Source organism: Lithobates pipiens, unplaced genomic scaffold (assembly GCF_037356315.1).
Source record: "Lithobates pipiens isolate NorthernLeopardFrog02 unplaced genomic scaffold, aLitPip1_a1.2 Scaffold_27, whole genome shotgun sequence".
Taxonomy (NCBI): domain Eukaryota; kingdom Metazoa; phylum Chordata; class Amphibia; order Anura; family Ranidae; genus Lithobates; species Lithobates pipiens.
Window position 1 is genome coordinate 39337498 of NW_027507788.1, and position 21398 is coordinate 39358895.

Genomic DNA, 21398 nt, shown 5'->3' on the forward strand with positions numbered 1-21398 from the left:
GTGTGTACGCGGCATAAGTAGCACAAGGAAGCCAAACACAAAATATTGATCAGCAGGGCTGGCTTGCAGTGCACAGGTTAATATAGAGTTCCCTGATAGGGGCTGGGGTGGAACCATGCTTTGAGGAAAGATTACTTAAGCAGCCAGGTGAGAGTGGCTGGCATCTTAAGTTGAACACATGGAGAGTATATACACCGCTCCTTCACCGCTCCAAAGATACTGCTTGCAGGAGTTTTTTTTAATGTCCTGCCAGCGCATCGCCTTCACACTGAGACTGCAGGGGTGCTGTTTTTCAGGCGCTATTTTTAGCCTGAAAGCATGTGAAAAACGTGTGAAAGGGGTCTGAGATAAAAAAAAACTTTTTGGTGTAGTAGCCACTCCAGCACCCCCTAATTACTTACCTAAGCCCCATCTCTCTCCAGCAATGTCCACGAATGTCTAAGCCATCATGGACACTCCTCCTGATTGGCTGAGACACAGCAGCGGTGCCCTTGGCTCCCGTGGCTGTCAATCAAAGTCAGTCAGCTAATTAGGGGAGACCAGGTTGGAGCTCTGTGGCTGAATGGACACAGTGAGCTGTGACTCGGCTCCAGTGCCCCAAAAGGAAGCTGCCAACAGTGGAGGCACTCTATAGGAGGGAGGGGCCAGGAGCAGCAAAGAGGAACCCAGGAAGAGGAGGATCCGGTCTGCTCTGTGCAAAACCAACTGCACAGAGGAGATAAGTATAACGTTTATTTTTTTTAAACAAAATTAGCCTTTACAATCACTTTAACCCCTTCCCGCCCCCAGCCTATAGCAAAATGACGGCCGAGTGGTGGTTCAGTTATCCTGACTGGACATCACATGACATCCAGCAGGATAAGCCATGATTGTGCGCCCACGGCGATCGGTTGTTTGGCGTGTCAGTCTGACACACCGCTACACCAATCTCGGTAAAGGGCCTCTGACTGAGGCTCTTTACCACATGATCAGCCGTTGAGAAGTTGGACTCAGGACTGGGCTTATATGCACAACCATATAACAGAACTGGTCTGTATGGGTAAATCACCAGTTTGCTATAAATCTGGATCAGAGCGTTCACAGACTGCCTAATCTGTATCTTGACTAAGGATGAGCTTAGGCGTGTTCGCATGGTCCACGTGCAGAGCCCGCCAGAAAGTTGGCGCAGTGCTGCGCTAATCACAGACAGTGTCTCACTGCCTGTGATTAGCGCATCGCTGCGCCGATTTCCTGGCGGACTCTGCATGTGGACCATGCGAACACGTCTGAGCTCATCCTTAATCTTGACCTATTAGCCCTTGTACACACGGTCGGACATTCTGACAACCAAATCCTTTGGATTTTGTCGGACGGATTTTGTTGGAAACTGTTGCATACACACGGTCAGACAAAGTTGTCAGAAAATTTGATTGTACATAACGTGATGACATTATTTCGTTACGACGGGACTACGTTCAGGCTAGTAGCCAATAGCTTTGGTCTAGGAATTTGATCTGAGCATGCGTGGCACTTTGTCCGTCGGAGTAGGCTACACATGATCGGAGTATGTCCGATCGGAGCATTTTGTCGGAAAATTTTACGGGCAAGTTGGAAAACTTGGTCTGTCGGATACTCCGACGGAAACAGTCCGATGGAGACCGCACACAGTCGGATTATCCGACAAAACGGTACGATAGGACACATTCCGTCGGAATCACCGTCCGTGTGTACAAGGGCTTAGGATGCATTTATGTGCTTTTACCTGTTAATTCTTCTGCTTCCAAATCTCATATGTATAAAAAACAGCGATCGCAATTCTAACAAGTGCTGCTTCAAAGACATGCAGAATAATGATGATTCAAGTGATTACTCTCTACCAATAATCTGCCTTTCTAAATTCAATCTGAAACTATCAGCCTTATCAAGTTTTTGCAGGAAATTAAATAAAAAAAGCAAAGGAAATTAGGTTCAACCTCTTTACGGGTGCTCAAGTGAATGTGATAACCTCAAATGAAGTTCAACAGGAAAAGCTTTCTTTCTAAACCACTCATTTGTACCAAATGATACTTTATGGCTACGGTAGAGAATAAAGTGATTGTAAAGCTTTGATCTTTTTTAATAAAATAATAAACATGTCATACTTACCTGCTCTGTGCAATGGTTTTGTAAAGATTTCAGGCCCGATCTATGTGTGTTGTGAGGACACATATTAACATGCAGCAATGCACATTGCATGCGTTGACGCATTGTGCTAATGTTCATTATTCATACATATGCATTGCAGCAAACATTTTGTGACACTTCCGTTAATTGTAATTTTTGTAGTTTGGAAGCCCATTCATTTAATGCAATGCATGTAAGTGCATGACACAACATGCATTAATGCACTACCCAAATGTAAATGACCCCTATGGATTATTGTGCATTAGAAAATAAATGATTTATTTTCTTAGTATGCAGCACTTGAACAGATAATAACAAGCTCACCAGCTGCTGTTTGCTCTGGTTTCCATAGTAACCCGTCCTCCATCTGTCTCCTTACCAGCTGAAATTTTAACAGTTTAACTGCCTATCATATTTTATTATGTCTCAGATACTGCAATTAAAATCACTATTGCCAATTTAAACAGAAGCCACCAGCTATTTACTCAAGGATCACCAACAAATAACATTTGGGAAGGAAGGGGATTACTAAAATTGGAGCAGCCAGTCTAAAGCACTTGTGTACGGCAACCAATTAGCTTCTAGCTTTCATTTTCAAAGCTTAAATAGATGGGCTTAGTTACGCATTAAAGAGGAAGTAAACCCTGATGAGTTTACTTCCTCTTTCATTCCCTGCAAAGGTAAAGCATAATGGGCTACTATGCATCACATAGTAGTCCATTATGTGTCACTTACCTGACACAGGAGCCAGCGATGTCACCGCTGTCCCCTGTAGTCCGCCGCATCCATCTTCTCGGTGGGTCTCGCTGCTCCGCTGCTGTCATTCAGCGAAGCTGCGATGACATCACTCCCGCGCATGTGCACGGGAGTCGCCACTCGCGGCATATCGCCGCTGTCTGTGGCACGCTCAGTGCGCCTGCGTGCCGCTGTCTACGGCGCATGCGCCGTAGACAGCGGTGCCTGTCTTTCGGCAAATATCTCTTAAACCGTGTAGGTTTAGGAGATATTTCTTGGACCTACAGGTAAGCCTTAATCTAGGCTTACCTGTAGGTCAAAGTGTGTTGTAAGGGTTTACAACCACTTTAAAGCAGAGCTAAAGGTAAAATAAAATAAAATTTACGAGCATGTGGGCTGTTTTTTTTTTGCAGACGACAAATACTATGAGGTTGATTTACTAAAACTAGAGTGAAAAATCTGGTGCAGCTGTGTTTGGTAGCCAATCAGCTTTTAACTTCATCTTATTCAGTTAAGCTTTGACAATAAAACCTAGATTATGCACTCTCCAGTTTTAGTAAATCAACCCCTAAACCCTTGTACACACGGTCGGACATTCCGACAACAAAATCTGTCGGATTTTCTCCGACGGATTTTGTCCGAAACTGGTGTTGCATACACACGGTCGGACAAAGTTGTCGGAAAATCCGATCGTTCGTAACGTGATGATGTAATTTAGTTACGACGGGACAACGTTCAGGCTAGTAGCCAATAGCTTTGGTCTAGGAATTTGATCTGAGCATGCGTGGCACTTTGTCTGATCGGAATTCTCTACAAACGATCGGACAAAGTTCGATCGGATCATGTTGTCGGAAAATTTTTATATCCAGCTCTCAAACTTTGTTGGTCGGACATTGCGACGGAAAAAGTCCAATGAAGCCCACACACGGTCGGATTATCCGATCGGACATTTTCCGTCGGAATGTCTGACCGTGTGTACAAGAATACACCTAAAAAACAAACATCTAGGTGTAGCGATTATTTAAAAAAGTGTACAAGACAATAAAAATGCACTCACTAGATAAAAATGGATCAAGGGTCGTCATAGACCTCCATAGGATTACCGTGAGGCTGCAGGACTCAGCGGGCATGTGTTCTTGATGGAAGTGCAGCTGTCAGACTGGCTGGAATATAAGCATCAGCAGCTTCCAGAAGTGGCAAGATTAGGGTTGCCACCTGAAACCCAAACACATTATTCAGACCGGACTCTGGCTTCCCAGCAGGGTTGCTGTCTGCAGTTGTCTAAGCCAAGAGTTTAATGTTCTCAGTGTTCCCCCTTAAATCAGGCTTCCCAGAGCATCCCTTGGGTCAGAGTCCCCAGAGTTCTCCCTTACATCAGTCTACAGAATCCTCCTTACGGTGTAAGGAAACTCTGCAAGTTCAGATGTAAAAGGGAAACTGTGCGGATTCAGGTTTAAAAGGGGAACTCTGCCACAAAACCCATACCCTCATTGACTTTTTTTAAACAGATACGTTTCTTTTACAGAATATACAGAGGTCGGAAATAGGTAACATTACGTGGTCAGACCACGCACCTGTGTCTATCACGGTTGGGGGGGCGGGGGAGCTGTGGACGAGAGCAAACAGATGGTGCAACGATTCTGTGCTGATGGCTCACCCTGAGCACAAGCATCAGATACAACAAGTGCTACAAGAATTTTTCGATAGTCCATCTAATGATACTCTAACCTCTATTAAACATTTTGAACAATCCCACAAACAAAACCCCTTACCTAATACTCTAGCACAACTCAATCAGGCGAGACGCGACCTTAGAAACATCCTAATGAGTCAGCACCACACACATGTAAAATCACTAAAGGCAAATTTCTATATCTATGGCAATAACGCAGGTACACTGCTTGCCCGCCAACTTAGAGATAGAACGTTTAAACACAAATTGCCTTACCTCTACCACCCCCATATCGGTGAGAAATTATTAAACCCACAAGATATGGCAGATGCCTTCAGCGCCTATTATAGCTCACTATATCACTTAAAGAACCAAGATGGTACCCCACAACCCATGCCAGATCTAATAGATGAGTTTATGAACTCAATATCCCTGCCCTCGCTGTCCTCAGAAGATAGATCAATTCTAAACCAGCCTTCACACAAAAAAAGATTCTTAAAGCTATTCAAACACTCCCACATGACAAAGCCCCCGGTCCAGATGGATTTTCATCCTAATACTATCAACTGTTTCACCACATCTTATCTAAATACATGGAGGAGGTGTTCAACGCCGCTACATACAACCAAAATTTAAACCATCGTGTTCCCTAGAGCAGGAGGCAATACCTTAAATCTGTTTTACATGGCAATGCAATATCCCCTAATATCAAAATTGGCATGGATTATCCCACACTATCAGCCTCCATAATAGCATGGAAACACTTTTTACAACTCGGTAACCAATCGACCAAGCAAATAAAGGTCCCAATCCACTTAGGAGCATTGAGAATCATTAACTCCAATATAGCAACTAGTAGATGGGAAGCAAAGGGGATAAATGACATATCAACAATCCTTAGGAAAGGCAAACTCATTCCCTATGAAGAACTGTCCTCCAATTTTACTTTACCAAATAGGGAATCCCTAATGTATGCCCAAAGAAAATCCACATTGCTGCCTAATACGACATCAGAAATAGAGATTTCTCAAGAAGTGTGGCAAAATTGGTCATCTCTGAATCCCAAACGATGGGGCATTTCTTTTTTCTATAATTGTCTACATGACAAACTCACTTTCAAAATATCCAATCCCATGCGCAAATGGGCTGCGGAACTTAATTTCACCATTACGGAGTCCCAGTGGCAAAAAGCGATTGTGCATAACCTGTCTGCCTCTAAATGCTCCACATATTGGGAGATGGCACAGAAAATACTACACACCTTACACGTTGGCTAAATTTAAGTCTGAGAAATCCAATCAATGCTGGTGAAATTGTGGTCTAGTGGGCACTCTATCTCATATGTTGCAGTTCTGTCCTAACATGCGTAGCTACTGGAACTCAGTGTTTAAACTCATAAAAAAATTGACTGGGTTTATATCTAGGCCCGACATTAAGCTGGCTATCCTAAGCATTGGAATAGAAAAAATTCCCTCAGATCTTAGAGGAAGTGGAAATCAGATATGGCCCCGAATGTTGGTGAAGTAATCAATCTCATTTCTGAGACTTACTTCTTAGAACAAATAATGGCATATAAGCATGCCATTCTACCTAAATTTTTTAAGCAACGGTCTGCATGGAGAGTTCACCATAAAGAGGTGTAAAACAAATTCCATATACACTGGTGGTTTGAGAGCACACAAACCATAGGTTTTGATCCAAGATATCTGGGAGTCCATATAGCCCCATTCCTTTCCCTAAAATTTCCTATCCCTTATGTTGGTTAACACAGATATAAATTACAAGTATACAAGAGTGGTAGATTTATCAAATAGCTTCTTGGATGGTTATAAAATTTCAAAGTCTACAATACACTCAACTATGTATTACTGTTGTCTTTCCTTGTTGTATGTATTCCACTACCTCTGAACGTAGAGCTAGTTCGCTGTTTTGAGAGTAAAAAAGTTAGGGTTGGCCGTGTTGCCTCCCGCCTTAGGACACAGTTTTCTCCCAGACGAGGTGTCTGGGTGTGGGCGCAATGCCCCAACCGATCGTTCGATGCTAATACTATACTTCCTGTTCAAGTTTAGGCATGATTTCTGTCGTTTCAATGTAACTCACTCACTAATTCTTTGTTATATGGTCTAGTGCATAACAGGAATTGAAATTGTTTTCCTATTTGTCTGTATTTCTTCTTTTTGAAAAATCTAATAAAAATGTATTGAATTAAAAGGGGAACTCTGTGGACTCTGATGTAAGGGGGGACTCTTGTGATTAACTTCATATGATTATAAATGTTATTTAATCACAAAATATATGTACTGCATAGTAAATGCTGTATAAAATAAAATTGCTGTGTTCGGGTTTGACTTGAAGAAAAGGTGGCACCCCTAGGCAAGATGGCTGTGGCTTCAAACAGCACCATGGTTTGATAAAAGGGCCTTCCTGTCTGCCCTGAAACATGTAGCCACATCCCCTTCACCCCCTGTCATCACCCAGCCGAGAGAGGGGCTGTTTGGAGCCGCAGCCATCTTGCCACTTTTGGAAGCTGTTGATGGTTATGTTCCAGCATGAAGTCTGACAGATGCACTTCCATCAAGAACTCTGCTTCAACCAGCCAAATGCCTGCTGAGCTCTGCAGCCTCATGGTGATCCTATGGAGGTCTATACGGATCTATGACAAGCCTTGATCCACTTTTATCTAGCGAGTGCATTTTTATTGTCTTTTATACTTTTTTTTTTTTTTATAAATTGCTGCACCTAGATGGAGGCGCCCTCTTGTGTTTGTTTTTTTATGTGCATTAGGACCTCAGACCTTATCTGAGAGGAGCTGCATTCATTTTACCTGGTGTCCCTACCAGTCTCCTGGCCCTCTTATTTGTTATTATCTGTTTAATGATGGTTGGGTTCCAGTCAGCCCAATAGTTTATTATTTTTCAATGAAATGCACCTACCTGCCTTCTCGCAGTATTCCATGACATGTAAACTGAGCTGTACATGCACAACTCAGTTCACATTGTTGGCAGGGTCCCAGGGTGACTGACTCCTGTGCGTGCCAATGAAAATAGTTGCAGAGTGGCACCTGGAAGGAGGAGGGGAGAAGATGCCGTTGAGGGACCTCAGACCCTTGGATACAAGGTAGGTATAGTTCCTAAGATTCATCAAGAGTGAAGCAGTTTTTGCAAAAGTATTTTGCATATTTTCTAAAAGTGGCGCAGTGTCTGCCAAATTCATGTACATGTCCAGAACTTGTACTTGAATTTTTTCATCCTGCGCCACCTTTAGAACGCATTCAAGATACTTTCACAAAATCTGTCTCAGTATGCCAACACAAAGTTTGTCTTAATTAGTTCCACTTCCATAAGATACGAACTGTTGGTATTTTATTTTGAATTTGGCACAGGTGTTACACCACAATGTAGATGTAGAGCAAATTAGAATTTTTTTGAGTTAGGCACAACACATTAACAAGAGCAATTAACGTCAGAAAAGTGGCACAGCAGCTTTATTGAATTCCCCTTTGTGACTTTAGTTCCGCTTTAAAGCAGAACTAAAAGATCCTATAGTTTTCAGCCAAAGAAGCTGCCATGTTGGCCTCTATTTGATCTTCAACTGCCATGATACTGCACATGTGATCAGTTATGACCCCAGCCATTTGATGGTTTGACAGTTTGATTGAGTGCACAACCAATGTGACGGTTACCTTGCCAGCACATGCCAAAACTGTTTTTTGAAACTGTTAAATTGATAGGTTTAGTTCCACGTTAAGGGAATGTGTATTCCCACATTGTCCAGTTTTGACTTTTAAATGGGCTGCCAAAGTACAAGAAAGCACAACAAGTAGTGGCAAACATGACTTTTTCAGGTTTGCCATACCAAACTGCATGGCACTGCGGTACCACATGGTTCTGTGGCAGCAAATGCACTGCATTTGCAAGATGCATTTGGGGGTGCTGTTAACAATAATCTTTGCAATGGCAGCATTTTCACGCTTGGTTTGGGAAACATTCACAGTACACCCCTATCCGGCACCGTGTTCCAGTGTGAACCGATCCTACCTGTACAAGCTGAGTGGTTACTATGCACAGCTGCTCCCATTTCTATCTGCTCCAGTTTTATTACTGTCCACACACTATTTACTGCAAGCATTACATTTTGTTTTTGATGCATGCTGATCTCTCAAGCTAGATAAGGATATAATAATAGAAATGAAATAACATTATAATAGTAATAAAAAATGTATATTCAGAAGAAATATAAAATAGGTAAGACCCAAATGTGGCTGTAGATTTTGAATACAGAGCCTTCAAGTTAGAAGGAAATCAATCATTAATGTTGCCATTTACAGTAAATACTTATTTAATTCTGCACAGATAATTGACTTAAGGTAGTACAATATAAAGATTCTGTATGTAAACCTTGCATTAGGATGTATTATTGGCAGCTGTCACCGGCTTCCATGTGCATCATCAGTATTTGTTGCGTAGAATGTCCAGGTGAGCTTAAAGGGGTTACTATGGTTATAATCCGATCCCCTTCCTGACTCATTAAAAAGTATCAGTAGGCTATCTTCCAGTATTTGCTCTTTACAGAAGGACTCCAATTAGTAGAGATAATGTGAACACGCACAGACACAAGTCAATCACACTTAACTCCACTATGTTCTTTATAGGATTTGTAGAGTTGACTTTCCTCATTGTGTCCCTGCTGCGCACATGGGTGTCTTGGAGATTGGTGGTACCGAAGTATGAGGTCATCGAGGACACAGTTAGGAAAACTTTGATTTCAAAACAGTAAATCTCAAGAAGGATGCTGCAGACAAGTGAAAGTGACACGTCACACTTCCTTTCCATTCTTCTACATGCTTACACTTCCTGAAGATCTGCTTTAAGGCCTCGTGTACACCGCTGCAGGTAAACGAACGTTTAGTCCTCATGCACACGGACGTTTTAAAAAACTGGCTGCAAAGCTAGCTCCGACGCCTGGGAAAATCGGCGTTAAAAACTTGATTTTTACCGTGTTTTGCATTGGCGTTTTTGCGCGTTTTTTAGCGTTAGCGTTAAGTAGTGTTTTTAAAGAAAAACACATCTCTTGGCTATAGCACTCCCAAATTTCCCACAATGCCACAGAAAACAAAGAAAATATGTTACGCGTTTGTGTGCGTTTTTCCGCGATTCACGTTTTTACGCCTCTAGCTCCACGTCACGGAACGCACTAGTCCTGTTTTTTTTTTACAGCTTAAAAATGCCTATGCCATTTGCAGCTCAAAAACGCCTAGGTGGGCATGAAGCCATAGACTAACATGAGACCTTAGGAGCAGTTGTTTTTTTTTTAGCTGCCCCTGAACTCTCCTCTGTTATCTTATCAGTATATGTACACAGGGTCATTTATAGTAGTTTCTAGGCAGCTGAGTTTAGAAGCATTTTTTGGAAAGCAAACGCCTTCAGGACGGATGTTCAGAGGCATTTGAAACGCCAAACTCCTGTAAACAGCTTGTAAACGCGGTAACTCACATTTAGCTGCATTTCTTTTTTAATTTTTACTATTTAATAAAAAAAACTCTTCTAAGCGCAAACGCGGCTAAACACGGCATGTAAACGCGGCAAAACAGACCTTTTTAAACGTTGTTTACTCTCTGTCAAGTTAAATCATTCAGGGGAGGTTGTAGAACATCCCGTGTACATTAATCCTTAAGGGGAACTAAACCCTCTGATAGGTTTCAGCCATGGAAGCTGCCATCTTGGCCTCTGTTTGATCTTCGGCTGGCCTGGTGCTGCACATGTGATCAGTTATGATACCAACCATTTGATGGTTTGACAGTATGGTTGAGAGCACAAACAATGTGACAGTAACATACCCGCCACGTGCTGCGAATGTAACTGTTTTTTTAAACTGTTAAATTGATGGTTTTAGTTCAAACATATGCAAACCTATGCAGGTCCTGACCAGCCCATTCATTTGAACAGGCTGCTGTTCCTGCAGGAAACAAGGGAAAAAAAGTTCCCAACCATTTTTCAAAACGCAGCTGCACGGAACTGCATGGTGTTTGGGGTGCCATGTGGTTTTGCAATCCCGAAAATGCGCCACATTTTTCAATGCGTGAAGGTGCCATCTGCTAAAGAGTAGCAAGTTTTGCCTGCAGGTTGGGGAATGCATGTGATAATCACGCATTCTCCAACCCGCTTATGTGTGAATCTAGTCTAAGGTCCTATTCAAACAGTGTGCATTCAGGGGCATGCACCTGTATGGCTGTCAAATTGGGGCCAGTGGTAAATGCAGCCGCTGCATTCCAACAAATGTGAATGGGACTGTATGCACACAGATACATGGAACACATGTACATCCCATTTGGGAAAAGACGGCCCTTTGCACAGGTGAACAGATGCATAAAAAAAATCTTCTTTATTGTAAACACATAGGGACAAAGGTATTAAATACACAAAATCTGCTGCGTTTCGCCCATTACGAGCCTTAGTCATAATGACCTTTCTCTACTTGGATCTGTTTCAACAGCATGTCCGGCTGTGGTCTTGGCACAGGTGAAGTCACCTCTAAAATTTATTTAGAGTTAACGTAGTTATACACAGGTGATGCACAGAGATGAAATCCTCCTACATACATTGCCTTAAAAATCTATTCATACCCCTTGAAATTTTCCACATTTTGCCATGTTAAAACCAAAACGTAAATGTATTTTATTTTGATTTTATGTGATAGATCAACACAAAGTAGCACATAATTGTGAAGTGGAAGGAAAATGATAAATGGTTTTCAATTTTTTTTTATAAATATGTGAAAAGTGTGGGGGGCATTTGTATTCAGCCCCCCTGAGTCAATACTTTGTAGAACCACCTTTCACTGCAATTACAGCTGCAAGTCTTTTTGGGGATGTCTCTACCAACTTTTCACATCTAGAGAGGGACATTTTTGCCCATTCTTCTTTGCAATATAGCTCAAGCTCTGTCAGATTGGATGGAGAGCGTCAGTGAACAGCAATTTTCTAAGTCTCGCCACAGATTCTCAATTGGATTTAGTTCTGGACATTGACTGGGTGAACTGGCGCCTAGGGCACAGCCAGGGCCAGCACTTCCATTAGGCGGCTTAAGCAGCTGCCTTATAGCACCAGGATGGAGGGCTAGTAAAATCCCCAGCCAGGCAGCCACTTGCACAGGAGGCATGGAGGTGCCAGCTTCTCTCCTACCAGAGATGTCAGAGATGTTTTAAATCACACAGTGATTTAAAAAGGGGGGAACCCCCAGCCTCTGCCCTCTCCATAGAGGACATATTATCTTGCTATTGAAGAGCTGGCCCTGTCCAGATGGGTGACCCCTGTAGGATATCGGCGGAGCTCCGAACAGGAATGCAGGTGCAGGCAATGGGAGTGTGCAGACTCTGCAGTGTAAGAGGAAAGAGCAGGTACTGGTCACTCCTGGATGCCTTCTGCATGCTCAGCCCAGCAAAGTGCTCCCGGCCTACCCTCAGCTCCTGCCAGCCAGTGGGAGAATAACGAGAACTTGGTGGAGGAACATCTGACTTAATTAGAGGATACCTTTGAGAGCAGAAGCTGGGTTCCCCCATTAATCCAGTCAGTGCTGGCATCCATGGCCTCCTGAGATCCTTCACTTATGGCATCCTGCCAGCTGCTTTCAGAAGGACATGTGCTGGGCAGAGATTCTCCAGTGGCAACCCCATTCAGAGGGTTTTGTGCAGTGCCATAGACAACAAAAGGGTAAGGTAAGGGAGATATCTCTACTATAAATCATGCTTTACTCACAGAGTTCTGCAGCACTGCCATTCTGCTTTATGCCCCATATGGCTACCTGCCTCCTGTGACGGTGCTCGCCTCCTGTGATGCTTCCCGCCACCTGTCTACATTGCCCCTCTCCTGCTCCAGTGCCCCCCTCCTGTTCCACTGCCCCCCTTTTGTCACTCTGTCCCCTTCCTGTCCTGAGGGGGGGGGGGGGGTGCAAGTAGCTTGTCTTGCTTAGGGTGTAAAATAGTCTAGCATCGGCCCTGGGCACAGATGGTTAAAATCTACTACAAAAATGTACAAAAGCCTACTACCTACCTACAAACATGCTAAACATAAGTTTTAACGTTTGATATACTTTAAGGATTGAATTGCTAAATTTTTCATCCATACAGTCCCAAATGTGTCCCCAGCCCCACTCTGAATCTGCTTGCATTTTGAACTGTTCTAACCTGTACACCAAAGTACATCAAACTGAATGATATTTAGTTTGTGTACCATAAAGAGTTGCTGTTTTTTGTTTGTTTTTTAAATTCTGTTTTCCAGTGGCAGGTGGTGGTAATTTTTTTTTGGGGGGGGGGCCTTAAATAGTTCACTGCGCTTCATGATTGGCGGAGAGGTGATTCAGTGTGAGAATAGGGAATATTCATTCCCTATTCTCACACACCTGGGTGGCCTCCAGCATCCTGAAAGGGGCCAGTTGCATGGATGTGGGGTGGTGGCGATGAATAGGGGAGGTGGCGCCTATGTGCCCTTAATGGATGGGCCACCCACTGCCACAACACTACCTGCCTGGCATTCGCATGTTCTCCCTGTGCCTCCGTGAGTTTCCTCCGGGTACTCTGATTTCCTCCCACACTCCAAAGACATGCTGGTAGGTTAATTGGCTTCTGTACAAAATTGGCCCTAGTATATGAATGTGAGTTGGGGACCTTGGATTGTGGGCTCCTTGAGGGTAGGGACCGATGTGAGTGTGTGATGTATGTGTAAATTGACGGCGCTATATGGGTACCTTAAATAAATAATAATATAACAGGGACAATTGTAGACACTCACTCAGATTGAACTGGATGGACTGGTGTCTTTATTCAACCTTACTAACTATGTAACTATGTTGTTTTCATTGTTTTCTCATCCTTTGTTGCTTATCAGCATTTCTGATCTCCTGCAGCCCTTTGCTGCCATTACCTGTTGACATGAATGCGCTTCAGTAACTGCAACATGCCTTTTTTCAGGGTTGGTTTACTAGTGGCAACAACAGAGGAACATACCTGTGCAATGTGCATAGCAATGCTGAAGCATACTTCCTAGCCTTCCTGAATCCCAAGGGAATGTCCTGGTTTTCACTAAATTCTGGTGTCCCATAGATCTAGGCTGCATCCCCTGCTTGCTCTGAAACCTGATTGTGGCTGTTAAGCTGGCCATATAGCTATAGATTATCTGCAGATTTTCTATGGTTGGATGGAAAAAGTGCAACAGATTTCTCCATGGCCGCTAAACTGTGTAGATGGAGGAATCTTCCACTTTTTCCATCTAACCATAGAAAATCTGCAGATAATCTATAGGTGTATGGCCAGCTTTAGCTTAGCAGAGTTAAGAGTGAGATAGGAAGGGACAAGCCTAGTAATTGCAAGGAGGCTTTTTCTCTCCTTGAGTGCACACACCTGTTCTTCTTGGATATGTTAAACCACTTGGTCCAGCACCTGACTGCTGCACCAAGCATCTGTTAGCCAGGGGAAAACAAGATGGGTGGAAACAAGGATGAGCTCCCTGCGTACACACTCTCTCCTATTTCTCTTGCATTTGAGCACCAGCAGAACTGCCCAAGTACGTCTGCACAGTTAGCTTCCTCATTCTGAGCAATGTCTGGGGCATGCTTCCTCCCACTGACAAAAAACTAAGACTCTGGGATCCTTCCTCCCGCTAACCACTGGGGCATTCTTCCTTCCAGTGACCACCAGGGTATTATTACTCCCACTGACCACAAGGCATTCTTCTTCTCACTGACTGCCAGGGCATTTTTCTTCCCACTTATCGATGGGACATTCCTCCTCTCACTGACCGCCAGGGCAATCTTCCTCCTGCTGACCACCGGGGTATTCCTCCTCTCACTGTCCCAACAGGGCATTTTCTCCCACTAACTGCTGACATTGGGTCATACTTCCTCTCAATGACCATCAGAGCATTCTTCCTCCCATTGATAGTGTTTGAGTGCTTTTTATCTCCCACTATCCACTAACGCCTGGGTATTTTCTACCATTTCTACTACTTTTTCCTACCACTTACACAAGAGTATTTATTCTGACCACTGATACCACATAATTTTTTTCTCCCACTGACCACAGACACCAGACATTCTTTTACCCTACTGACCAGCTCTATAAGGGACAGTATGACACATATTTCTGAGTGATATACTGTATATATATATATATATATATATATATATATATTATGATATGTAGTCTTAGCCCCTGTACACACAGTCGGAGATTTCCACAACCAAATCCGTCGGATTTTGCCCGTCGGATTTTGTCCGAAACTGTTGCATACACACGGTCGGACAAAGTTGGCGAAAAATCCGATCTTTCAGAACGTGATGACGTAATTTCGTTACGATGGGACTACATTCAGGCTAGTAGCCAATAGCTTTGATGTAGCAATTTGATCTGAGCATGCGTGGCACTTGGTCCGATCAAAATTCTCTACACATGATCGGAGTATGTCCGACCGACCCAGTTGGTCGGGAAATATTTCCAACATGTTGGAAAATTGGGTCCGACGGATATTCCGACAGAATCAATCCGATGCATACCACACACAGTCGGATTATCCGACGACACGGTCCGATAGGACACATTCCGACGGATTCTCCGACCGTGTGTACAGGGGCTTATGTGTTGTACTCTATACAAGATACTGTACATTACACAGTGCTAACCATATTTCTGAACATGTGATGATTGTCTCAATGGTTTTTGGTTGTTATAAAGTTTCCATCTGTTTTAGTGTAGTTGTTCTTATAAGAAGGGTCAGAAAAATGTTGGCTCTCTATATTTTGTTTTATTTAAAAAAAAATATCAATTAGGTTTATGTGCATCTGTGAAATTCTTATTCATAGCAATGTAATTATGAATTATTATGTATATGTAAGGACTTCAGCAAATGTTTGCACTGTATACTGGGCTCATATTCTATTCAATCCTGCCTCTTAAAGCAATGCCCAATAATTTTCATAATTTAGCCACGCCTACTTTTTGCAGCGGTAGCATGTTAGTCACCCCTCTCAGAGTGTCCCGCTTTCTCAAATTCAAATATTGGGAGGTATGCTGAAGGTGTAGACTGTTAAATGGAATCTTCTGCCTGCTAAATAAAACTCATTAGAGAATAGAAGATAACAAATAAATAATGAATGAAATAAAACAATATAAGATTGCACTTGCGAATAACCATTCGGAGGTTCTTTTGAGAAACTCTGATGCACACATAACAAGCTTTTGTTTTTCATTCTTATATGGGAAAAATACAGAATCATGGGTTTACTAAAAGAAAGTGAGTATATTTGTGTTATGAGATAATATAGCTCACCTATGACGATGGTAGTATCTTTTCAAGAAGGGGTGAGGAGCTGCGCCCACAGCAAAATTACTGCTTCCAGTGTCAACTAGAATGTTAAGCTATAAGAGAGAGAAAAAAAGCAGATAAAAACAACCTTCCAGTTTGGGGAAATATTCATTGATCTATATAAATCTCCTACTGTGGGTGGCAGTAGACAGCAAAGTATATGCATTCACAAAAATCTCATAAAATAATAATATTACAGGCATACCCCACTTTTAAGTACACAATAGGGATTATTTACTAAAGCTAGAAAGTGCAAAATCAGGCTCACTTCTGCATAGAAACCAATGAGCTTCTAACCCCAGCTTATTCAATTAAGCTTTGGTAATAAAACCTGGAAGCTCATTGGTTTCTATGCAGAAGTGAGCCTGATTTTGCCCTTTCCAGCTTTAGTAAATAAACCCCATTGTGTACTTAAAAGTGGGTTATGCCTGTACTAAGTTACCTCTATTTTTATATATGTAAGAACATTTTCACATGCCCACTATGGATAAGATTTTCAGGAATTCTGGTTTTAAATGACACTAACTTTGTTGCCAGTCTCCTTCATATTCTACTCCATGAAGTACAAACCCTGCCATGTCTTCCTGATGTACTGTTAGGAAGGTTTTGGAGACGTCTGATGGATAAATGGATTGGGGATACTGTCATTGGTTTCTAGCTCACCAAAAATCAGAAAATATCATAAGTATAATTATCAGCCTCATTGGGTGTGAAACAACATAAGGCTTTGCCAAAATGTATATATTTTCTTGCTTTTTGGGCTGTCCTATTCTCATGAAAATGTTTACTTTCTCAGGCCTCGGAGAACTATTACCAGTTAATGAACATTTAGAGCAGCCTTTTTCAACCAGGGTGCCTTGAGGTTTCTTCAGGGGCACCTTGGCAAAATGCCTAAAAATTTATAAAAAATTGTATACAAGCCAGCAGGTGGACCAACCCTGTCTTTTAATTAGACAAAGCCACAGGTTTTCATTGTGCACCATTACGACTTTTTAGCCATTGGCATCCCAACGATGTCTTTAGTTGATAAGGAAGATGTCTGTTGCCCCCACAGCATCTTTGTTTGGCCCCCCTCTGCCCCCTTCTTCAACACTGGGCTCACATTAGCTGAGAGAATAGAGTGAGAAGAGAAACATAGGAATACTAGTCTTACCAGTGTGCAAAAGTGTATTTGCTTTGAAAGAATAAATCACCTCCAACGTTGGGTGTCTACGTGTGTGGATGTTGCTGCATTGTGTAAAACTATTAGAATAGTTTTTTACATTTTAGAATGGGGTGCCTTGAAATTGTCTCTAATGTTAAAGGATGCCTTGACTTTAAAAAGGTTGTGAAACCTTGATCTAGAGATTTAATGTATACCAGACTGTCATGAAAAATCTCAACTTCTAAACTAACTTAGCTTAAATCTTATTCTTATCTATGTACATTTCTGCAACTAATAGGAAAAATAATTAAATATACAGTATCACTGGACTTAAATCACATACTTCATATTCTCCTATAGCAGTGGTTTACAACCTCTCTAGTGCTGTGACCCCTTGATAACATTTCCCAAGCGGTGTGGACCATAACAGTATAATTATTTTTGTAGCGGGGGTTGTCAGCACCCAAGTAATTTGCGCCCCTAACCCATGGACATTTAGCGTTCCCCGAGTCCCTTCCACACAGTATTAAAACCCCTTATCTTACATTTTAGGATGTACCACTTTCTCTTTGTTCTCCTTCCTTTCCCTTTTATCTCTCTCTATTCTAATTTCTTGTTTTTTCCCCCATCCCCCTCTCTAGCCATCTTTCTTGTTCTTTCTCTTATTCTTTCTCTCCCTTTTTCTTTGTTCCTCCCCCTCTTTTCCTCTCCCCTCCATGTATTCTCTATTTTTATTCCTTCTCTTACTCCTTGGTGGGGGGAATGATGGCGGGGAGTTGGGATGAGTGCCAATGTTGGGGGAATGCTGATCAGCCAGCTTAGGTGCTCTTGATCAAGGTCATCTGCTGATCTGAGAACTGTAGTGAGGATTTCAGCGTGCAGTCCGGCGTACTAACTATTTCGGATTTTTCAAAATTCTGTCCGTCGTACTTTGGTTTCAGTGGACAATCCGCTCGTCAGTATGCTAGTTCGACGGACTAAGAATGGCGCATGCCCAGAAAGGATTTACACGGCGGAAGGGTGCTTTGCTGTGTATTGGACTTCCTATTTCTAGTCCCGTCGTACGTGCTGTACACGTCATCGCGCAAGCTTTCGACGGACTGTTTGTGCATCCGTGTGTGGTCAAGTCCGTTCAGTCGAAAGTACGATGGACTGTCCATCGCGGCATAAGTCAGGAATTTCAACCGTGCTCACAATTACAAAAAATCGAAAAAAATATATCTAAAACCTATAACAGAATAATATATATACACTATAACTAGTCAAAAGTTATAATACAAAAACCCAACTAAGTGAATAATAAAAATATACTCTATAACTCATACAGTAATCAAGTGTACAAAAAAAAAAATATATATATATATATATATATATATATATATATATATATATATATATAAAGTGCTCAAAAATGATATATAAGCAACAGTTCCTCATAAAGACGTAGTCATGAGCATACAGTGATAAAGTACACAGAATTTTTGTGAACAATCAGAAATATTATGAATAGAGTGCTCAAAAATTATATGTAAGAAAACAGTTCCTTATCAAGATGTAATCGTGGGCATAACAGTCCAATAATCATAAATGTTTCTTCTCAAGAAATCCTATGCGGGTGCAATAGAGAGAATTTCCTTCACCAACACCGTGCTGATAAATGGTAAAAATGCGCGCTTACCAAATCCCAGAATCAGAAAGGCATTTGATATCAGAAATCTTAGGGGTCATCACACAGGGACATCACCTCGCTTTCACGTGGTTGGACCATTCATAAAAAGCAAGCAAAAACTCCCATAGCGTAAAACCATAAACCAAAATCTTTTATTCCGTAATAAAAAACATACTCACAAACATAAAGGTCAAATCAGCGTTAAGAAAAGCCAGCCGGCAAAGCGAACGCCCAAATGTCACGTGATTTGCGTCAAGCACGTCAAGACCACCCTACGTACGTTTCGCCATATGTGGCATCGTCTGGGGCAGACCTCTAGTCTCTGCCCCCGAGCCATGCCGTGAACTGAATGGGTGGCTGCGAAGTGGCTGAGTGGGCGACCACGGGGCCCCAGGGACAGCCCTGCTGGGCAGACACAAAAATGCTGGGAGAGGGGTGCGGGCTTCAGGAACAGCCCAGGATTCGGTGACCCCTGGCATCATTCGACCTCCGAGGGGTTGAGAACCACTGTCCTATAGTGTCTACGTAGAGTGCCTCCAGAAGGTATTCACAGCACTTCACTTTTTACACATTTTATTATGTTACAGCCTTATCTCAAAATAGATTAAATTTATTATTTTCCGCAAAATTCTACAAACAATACCCCATGATGACAATGTGAAGGAATATTTGCAAATTTATGAAAAAAAAAATCACATTTACTGTACATAAGGATTCACAGCCTTTGCTCAATACTTTGCTGAAGCACCTTTGGCACACCTATTTTTGGTCAGTTTGTCCTTCTTTGCTGGACCTCTCGAGCTCCATCAGGTTGGATGGGGAGCGTTGGTGTAATCCATTTTCAGATCTCTCCAGAGATGTTCAATCGGGTTAATGTCTGGCCTCTGGCTGGACCACTCAAGGACATTTGCAAAGTTGTCCCGTAGCCACTCCTTGGCTATGTACCTTCTTTCTCAACTGAAAGTTAACAGCCTGACATACCTGGTTTATAATTTAGTTTTACCATAGTAAAGGCCTTCTGCTTTGGATATATGTAGGTGTATGTGTGAGATAGGACAGTGTAAAAAAAGGTAAACATTTAAGGGAAAAAGAAAGATCAGTAGACATTGTAGAATATCTGTTATCTGAAAATTATCTCGGCTGATCAGTTTGTTGCTCTTAAACAGAAACTATTATAGTGCCGCCATCACTAGGCTAGCACTGGACGTAACTGAAGAAAATGGAACCAGTCAAACTCGTTTCGTATATGGCTGTTTGAGGCATAACTGTAGGTAAACACCAGATTTCAAACACTAACGAACGCAATGTACTGTTGATAGAAGTTCGGCATAAAATTCTTCAGTATTTTCTATTTGTTGTGCAAAGAGAACACATGAATGTGCAACGTAAGTCAGTGGAACCTTTAAAGAGATAGGGGCCTAAAGGAAAATATCAGACCTAGGCCTGCTTTCTATGCCCCCCATACCCTTATTGTGCATCACATAAGCTTTTGGGGCTGAAAACAATTGAAGAAAGATTGTGTTCTTCCACATACCTTGACTTCTAACCATAAACTATCCCCTAAAATTGACACATAAAGTGTTACTAAACCCAGGACCCTGCATTCACTATATCTGGTCACCCACAGTACACTGAACATGAAAATGCAATTATTTTAGTAAATATAAACTGCTAAATACCTTTTCTTATAACCAGTATATTGCAGTCTTGTGGCTCCTATCAGTTCCTGCTAAAGCTTGTAGGAGGAGTTTTCATACTGTTCTATCATGATCCAGGACCCCTGACCCTCTGTCTGGACAGTGCTGATTGGCCCTGTGCTGATCACATGCACTCTCCCAAGTGAGCCCACGGGAGCGCGTAGCATGGCGATCGCAGCCACGCCATGTTGCTAGGACATGGCGCAACCCCAATCTCTGTAAAGAGCCGCGTCCGTGGCTCTTTAACCATGTGATCGGCTGTGTCCAATCACATATGAAGCGTGGCTTGGACCCGCCCCCTGCTCTCTCCTCATTGGCTCACTGGCACATAGAATGCATCAAGGTAAAAAAAAACTTCACTCGGTGACCCCACCCCTTTGTTTACTTTAGCAGAGGGCCAAATGACATCTCCTTCTCTGGTGCTAAAGTAAACAAAGAAGGCGGCAATTGCATTCAAAGCTGGCAATGTCATTCAGAGCGGGAAAATGAGGGAGCCTGTATGTACACACTGCCCCCTCATTGTAAACACTGCTCCTCTCCTGTACCTCTCTTTGCACACACTGCAGCCCCTGCCACAATAAAAAAAAAAAAAAAAACGGGGGCGTGGCCAACGAGCGGAGCGGATGGACGTGTGAGTGAGAAGCTCCGCTGTACCCTGAGCTAAAAAGGCGAATAACAGCGTTTCCAGCCCTCGTTTTTGGCCGAAATTGCTGCCAGTACCTGCGGGCAACATCCCTGATGCCATCGAGGAAAAGAAAGGGACATACCAAACCGAACAAAATGCTGGATTTCTTTGTCCAGCAGCGGCAGAGGCCCGTCCAAGATGGCGGCGGCGCACGAGGCCTACAGTCACAGCGGGAATGGACGGCCCGTCACACAGAACAGGGTGCCCAACATGCAGCGATGCAGGCTTTCCACTCTGCCTCCTCCTCTGCATCCACCAGCCCGGCGAAAAACAAGCAGAGAACAGAGGAGCGATTGAATGA

The 21398-nt window shown here is 42.7% G+C and overlaps 1 protein-coding gene across 1 annotated transcript in view; it reads right to left on the bottom strand.

Moving 5' to 3' along the window:
* The window catches only part of BACE1 (beta-secretase 1), a 78049-nt gene that overhangs the window by 36568 nt on the left and 20083 nt on the right, over nt 1-21398 (bottom strand). The window contains exon 2 of the mRNA XM_077456853.1: nt 15867-15955. Coding sequence (XP_077312979.1) covers nt 15867-15955 — 89 coding nt within the window. The remainder of the gene's footprint in view (nt 1-15866; nt 15956-21398) is intronic.